Source organism: Scophthalmus maximus, chromosome 7, assembly GCF_022379125.1.
Source record: "Scophthalmus maximus strain ysfricsl-2021 chromosome 7, ASM2237912v1, whole genome shotgun sequence".
NCBI lineage: Eukaryota > Metazoa > Chordata > Actinopteri > Pleuronectiformes > Scophthalmidae > Scophthalmus > Scophthalmus maximus.
The window spans coordinates 10,463,833-10,471,038 of NC_061521.1; the positions used below are offsets into that span (position 1 = coordinate 10,463,833).

The 7,206-nt window shown below is 41.5% G+C and overlaps 1 protein-coding gene across 1 annotated transcript; it reads right to left on the bottom strand.

Annotated features, from left to right (window-relative positions):
- Positions 1 to 4,874: 4,874 nt before the first annotated feature.
- Positions 4,875 to 6,662, bottom strand: LOC118315868. The gene has a single exon (XM_035643513.2). It carries the CDS (start codon positions 6,489 to 6,491, stop codon positions 5,469 to 5,471), a length of 1,023 nt encoding a protein of 340 aa, XP_035499406.1. The 5' UTR covers positions 6,492 to 6,662; the 3' UTR covers positions 4,875 to 5,468.
- Positions 6,663 to 7,206: the final 544 nt, after the last annotated feature.

Genomic DNA, 7,206 nt, shown 5'->3' on the forward strand with positions numbered 1-7,206 from the left:
ACGATGGAAGACTAGTAAGCAAAGATAATCATGACAGCAGAGCATCTGTGAAACAGTGTCTAGACGGATTTTGGGCTCTATGCTGTTGATGGCAAAATTACAACTGTTTGCCAAAAGCATCTGCCTTATTCTACAATGAAAGCAAATCTGATGGCTCAGTTGCTATAGCCTTCCAACCGAGTGAGGCAGTGGACACACCCAACACATGTGGAGCAATGTCAACCATTCACCCTCCTCCTCCGACTGCCTGTTCTTCACCATATTCATCCACAAAAGTCTTGCGCTGTGAATTATGGCATAAACTGGCCCATTATACCGTAATGCTTCTGAACTTGTAAGAATTTGTTCAAACTCGACTTTTTGGAAAGGTGACAGCTTGATCATGTTGCGGCAGCTCCGGGGTTTTTCTGTGCTTGTTATCTAAGGCACCAAATAATGTATGGTTGTGGTACGGACAATTAAATCACAAATCAGTTAATCAAGTTACTATTTTACCACCAGGGTGAATTGTCTTGAGTCTCCGGGTGGTGGAGAGCCCTCCAGCTTAGGTATGGGGGGAAGCTCCTTGTAGGCTGGTGAAAAGATGACACAAGCATCAGAGGAGGCACAAGGCTGTCGACACCCTCATCACGAAGACAAGTGGGCTCAGAAAAAGTGCGTTACCCAATAATCCTGGTTGATCCATAAACAATCTTCAAATGTATTGCACTGTATTATTTCACCAGCCAATAAACAACGCACATTTGCTGTACTGAACTGCTTTTCAAATATCTGCTGGTGATGTGCTGTGGCGCTGTCACATTCCCTCGCTGGCTGCAAACGGCAGCAGTCTGCGGAAGTCTGAGTCTGACAAAGAGCTGTTGTTTTCCCGGCCTTTTCTTTTTTTCACACGCCAGCTCCGTTGGCCCAGAGCAGCTGCCGAGGCATTAGAATGAAATGATGTGAATATTTGTCCTGCTCGCCGGCAATACGATTCTGCCCATCTCCTCTTCCTCTACGGCCCCCGCGTCTCATTGTCTGGACACATGATATGGTATCAAGGTGCTTTCCTATAAACCCTGACTCAACCAAGTTTCTCGTCCGGTTTCTGTGAAGTTGGTTTTGTAAATTTGTCCGTGATAAAGGAGAGGCCGGCACACAAAGCCTTAGACAGATACAGTATGTGTACTTCATGTACTTCATGACCTCGGTGGACCTACACAACTCAGTTTTCATGACCTGATGTTTTTAAAGTGCAGGCATTAGCAGAACAAAAAACTAAATCCCCAAAATCTTTCAAGGCAATCGAACCCTGTCATTGTTCTTCGACTTTCATGAGTCATTCCTGAAGAAAAGTATAAAATTTTTGAGCTGCAGATCAGTCGTGCCTGAAGCCTATTGGTCCCTCGGCCTCTGTTGGGGGTCTCTCCCACCTTGTCAATGACAACCATGGAGTATTTAGCAAGAATACAAAGAAACAGACTGAGGAACTGCTCTACTGCCTTTTCTAAACAGAGATAAAACAAGCTATCTTTGTTTAACTATGACAGAAACCTCCATAACAACGCGTTTCCCGGGGGCAGGATGTGTGGTCATACAAGCTTTTTGGTTTACACTTCATATCAGCTGAAATATGAGGTGACGTCACCGTTCTCAGCCTGTGCATCGTTCGCGTGAGCAACATGTACATGTCAGGTTTTTTAAGGTCTCATACCAAAAGCCCTCAAGTTGGAAGGTCCCGACTTTAGTCTGCCATGATTTCAAGTGTCTGCCCTTCTGATGGAGACATTACAAGGAAAGTCCCCTCCAAGGTACAGCTGTCTTCAATGTTTATTTCCTTTCCTGGTTCTTAATCTTCACCTTGATTATCCACTAAAACTATGACACTTTGTACCTACAGTTCTTATGATATAGTTTGTCCATATAGTCTCATCAATAACATATATATGATAAATACCAAAAACATGTAATGTAATCAGTCCCTGTTATCCCAGGAGGCAGTTGCACTGGCTGACCCCTAACCCCAAGTCAGTTCAAACTTAACCTTTGACGTTAGCCTAACTGTTATTTACTGTTACAAACTAGTTCTTATGTAAAGATATAAAATTATAATAAATTTTAAATAATTATTAATAAGCTTAAAGTTCAAAGTTACATTCAACCAAAATAACAACTGAATACTACCGTCTATGAAAAAAAACAAACCAGACCAACATTTACAAAAGACTGGCAATCATATTTCACAATCCCACAGACGTATATTTAACTGATTCCAGACATATGAGTCCAGTTTTTTTTCCTGAACATATCCGAGGGGCTATATGTGAGGAACAAAGGTCCACAAATGTTGCTCCGGACATTTTCCGGAATGTTTCCTCATTTTCGAGAACACAATAAATAGTCAAATCTCCCGCTGTATTTTCATCTGAGTGACTCCAATCTGACTTTTATCAAGTCAGATTGGAGTCACGCAGATGTTAAAAGACGCGCTGTGCTCTGAGCTGCTGCCACCAGACATCCAGTGTCTGTGAGGTAAATCTGGCTGAGGTCTGGAAAGTATTCTGCCTCCATTGAAATCCGTAAGGCACGACTCCTCAGCAAATTTGTGAAATTGATTTGGTGTGTAGCAGACAGCCGCAGACTGTGCAGAGCCAGTAATTGCATGTGCTTCATGAAAAAAAGAGTGTTAAATACCGTGCGAGGTGCACAGATGGAGGAGAAAATAATAAACAGGACTGTTACATTGACACGTACACTGTGAGTTGGATGCTTGATGGGATATTTGAAAAGAGACCCTAATATCATTTTAATACCATCATGTAATGATGTGCTCAGTAAGACCACACCCTAGGTTTTCTCAAACTTCCCCCATGGAATAACATTTAAAGAATTTTTACTCTAAATAAATGTAGGTTGGGTTTCCTGGAGTAATTTGCCTTTGTGCTTATTTCAATAAATTGTGAATTGTCCCTGACGGACAGCGTGGATGTACGAGTGATAGAGAAGTTTTCTATAGAGAACCAATCAATCAATCAATCAATCAATCAATCAATCAATCATTATTCATTTTTCATACTAACAAAATATAACACAAAGTGCTTCTATTAAGCCCTTGCTCTATTAAGCACTGTTACTTTTTGTGTGCCTTATTAAATCAGCTTGTTTCACCGCACTCTGCATTTGGGTCCTATTTCTTCAAACCATGACAAATAGAAAGATATATCGAGATATAAAAAAATTATCCTCAGGGAGAATAGATGTATAAAAGTGAGTAAAATAAGATATAGTATAGTATATTACAGTTAAAGAAAAACTATCTGAAAATAATCAAATAAAAAGACGTAAAAGTAGAAGCACTGTATGAATGCTCGTGTGAAAGCAAAGTACTTTGTATGTTTCAAGTCTCAGAAGAGGGAACTGAGGTCAAAGAGTGTAAAGTTGGCTCAAGAATGCTAATAGGTTCGTAATCATTTCTGTATTTTCAGATCAAATCTGAAGAAAAAGCCGACTGCGCTGGCTGACTCTGCTCTGATTTTTTGATTTGGTTTTGTATTTTTCCCTCAGACTTGGCGGCCCATGACAACGAAAGAGCTTTAATACGAATGCTCTGACATGAGTATAAATACTTTCCATGGGTAATTGATCCTTATCCTGGACACACACACACACACACACACACACACACACACACACTCCGAGATCAAAGGGTATATCCTCCAGACTCCAAGAGCCACTGATTAAACACATTTCACAAGTATTTCCCTTCCGTTTCCAGGACAGATCTGGCAAAGACACGAGATATGTTTAATTAAGTTATATCAGGAAACGCCCTCGCTTGTGTGTCGTATGTGAACTGTGTGTGTCTGAGAATACAGCCTGTCTATGCATGTGTGTGTGTGTGTGTGTGTGTGTGTGTGTGTGTATGTGTGTGTGTGTGTGTTGCGCTGTCTGCCTATGTTTATCGTGTACATTTTTAGCTGGTGAGTGGAAGTGACTTTGGCGCGTTGCCAGCCAAGTCTCTGCGTTTCTCAAGGAAGACAAATGACATTGTTCCAGGAGCAGATACCAGCTTTGCTGCCAAATCCCTGCCGGCTGGACCGAAATTTCAGCCATGTAAAGAGAGCAGGAGTGGAGCAGCCCCCCGACAAAAGATGACATTGGCTTGTAAGTTTTGGGCGATGACGCTCAGGGGGATTCCATTATGCGGCTGTCACACAGCATTAGGCGAGAGAGCAAACACTTTCATGTGTGGATTACCATTTGCCCATTGGATATAACAGATATTTGCCTTGGCTAATCCATTCGTCTATTGATTTTTTTTTGCCCCTTTAATAACTTCTTGCAAGTTGGCAAATTTTATTAAGTGCAAGAATGCTGACATGTAAGAAGCTGGAACAATGGGCTGCGTTTGACACAGATAAGCTGCGTAATGTGGGTTTCATACAAATGGCAGATTTAAAGATCATTCTTTACTATGGTTATATTACAACGAAGAAAATATTAATCATGAAAGATTACTGGGTAAAGTGTCTCAGATAGATGAGATAAAGACGTGTTTATGTTTTTTTCATATTCATGTCCATCTCCGTTTACACATACCATACCAATTAATATTTACCAAAAAGTTTTAAAAGTCTGTGGATTTTCAATAATGTTCTTTTTGTTAAATTCCATGAATTAAATGAAATTGCTGACAAATATTGCCTGTGACAGAACTTGTTCCACTGTTGTTATTATAAATGAGCCACAGTGTTGCACCATGTGACAAGTGACCATGAACACAGCCACTGCAGGTTCTTCCAAGTCGATCCCATATTCGTAGTCCTGCAGTCGGAAATAGTCACTAAAGCAACAAGGCTGTTGAAAATAAAGTCCCCAATAAATACACAGTTCACTCTTGTTATAGGCACGTTTGGTCAAAACTACAGTGCCCTGCTGTTTTAGTAACTTCTGTCGCCTTTTTTTAAAACAAATTAAATTGTATGTCAGTGCCACAGACAGGGTAAGGAAGTTGGAAACATTTGAATTTGTTGACTTTAAGAAAAATAACAGAATATCAGCATCAAACAACCAAATCTCTTTTCTTTGGTCTGAAATTCAATTTGTGTCAGTCATAGAATAAATCCGATAAGACCAACACTAGCATTAACACATTAGAACATCAAATCAGTTATGAAATTCCTCAAGCAGCGTTTATTGTAAAATAAGATGTAGCTGGGATCACACAACACCTCACCAACCCATAGCCTCCAACCACTCATCAAACTATATGAGCCATTACATTACATTTAAAGCTTATTTAACACAAGACGATTTAGCCCATTGATCCTACAAAGATAGTTCCATTGTCAATATACTGCATACACCAAGCTGTAAGTTAGAATATTAGACTTCTTAATTTTGGATCAGTTATTATGTTATCAAGCCACAAAAGTCTTTTCTTTTTTTCTTTGTCCCTGGAAGGATGGCAGAAGAGGATGGAGGCACATTCAGATATTTGATGTCTGAGGACTCTTGGTCCTTGGCTTTGGCACAGGTGAAGGTTGTTGTCCCTCAGCAGCTGTGGATGGCTGCAGAGTGATGTTTCCCATCTGAGCTCCAGGCCTAGAAAGGTTCTGGTAACAGGCCCTTGGTGAAGGCTTGGGGCTCGGGGGAGGAGAGTCCTCAGCCGGGTGCATGGTCTCGTAATCTGGGCTGATGGGGTCCGGCTCTCGCTTGCTCAGAGAAAGCATTCTCACATCCCCCTTTTCCCCGAGTCTCATTCGGGTTTTGTTGCGTCTGTGGCAGCAACATAATGTGACGGTAATGACGAGCAAAAGCAGAATCAGACTTACTCCGCCTGCTGCCGCGGCCACAACAGTTTTGGACGGAAAACAAAGCAAAGGCGGTGGTGATGGTGACGGACGTTTACAGGTCGGACGGAGAGTGTCGCTCTTCTCCTTGCTGACTCTGTCTGCCACGCTGCATGTGAAGCTCCGCTCCCCCTTCAACTGTGCCAAGGAAATGCTCAATGTTTGTTTGGTTTCGCTTGTCAATGTCCTTTCATCGAGCGTCCATGAGAACACCAAACCCTGAGGTTCGGCTACTTTGCAATTTAATTTAACAGCACTAGACTTGAAGTCACAGACGTAAGAGAGTTGAGGTTTTGGTACCTTGTCCATCACACAGAGACGACGGCTCCATGTTTTAGCCACAGTCCCATTTGGATGCAGCACATGTGCTTGGTAAGCCCCTGCACTCGAGAACTGTAGGCTCCTCAACAGAAGAGATCCAGTTGCAGAAATGTCCTCTGTCTTTCCAACTAATACTTTGCCTTGCTTTCTGAAAAAAATGATTGTGTTATTGTGAGTCCATCTCAGCACATGTGTGTTTGCCAGTCCCTCATAGACAAAAGACAGAGGTAGATTCTGTCCAACCCCAGCGTAGAGGTCACAGGCGTCCTTGTTTCCTGCTGAGAGGTTGATGGATCCCGACAGCATCATCACACCAAGTGTGGCTGCAAACAGCGCCATGACCAAGGTGTCCTTTCTGACGTTTGTCAGGAAATTACAAATGATCACTTGAGAGTTAAATTATCCGAATCTCACCCAGTCAAGTGGTGACCAGAAGCCGTCCTGTCAAAATGAGACCTTACATTTAGAACCCAGACTATAACTGGCACAACTTCCAGCCCTTCAAGAGAAGTGAATCTTCATCCGGAAGTAAACTGTATTAGCCAAGAGTTTCAGTTCTCAGAAGACAACAAAAGTCAAGTGACAGCCATCATTTTCCACTCCTGTGTTTCAGACACAGGAATAGGTTTAGAAATGTGCGGCCTATGTACGTAACTCACTGTGATTCTTTCAAGCATGAGCTGATGGCAAAACTGTTGTGGAGGAGGAAACTGTTGGTTCTCTAAAGGTTCAAATGTTGCAGTTTTCCTTCTTGAAATAATAAAAGATATACTTGAACTCATCCTTTATGCACCACTTCATCCTGCAGTGCTTATCTAAAAACCCCACATCAAACCAACATCTCAGACATTTTACATATTTTGAATATATATGAATTTAAGTGAGAGTATATGAATAAACCAGTCGGTTTCTACGTGGTTTGATAGACCAAACACACCAAGCAATACGCAGTAGAATATTTCTGGAATTTAATTTACAAAGCACTGTTTATCAAATAACTGAAATTATAGGAGGATTTATTATCAGTCAGATATTTCCCATTCGTATTTCCCAT

Coding starts and splice junctions, on each gene's coding strand:
- LOC118315868 (XM_035643513.2), bottom strand. CDS start 6,491: ATGGCGCTGTTTGCAGCCACACTTGGTGTGATGATGCTGTCGGGATCC.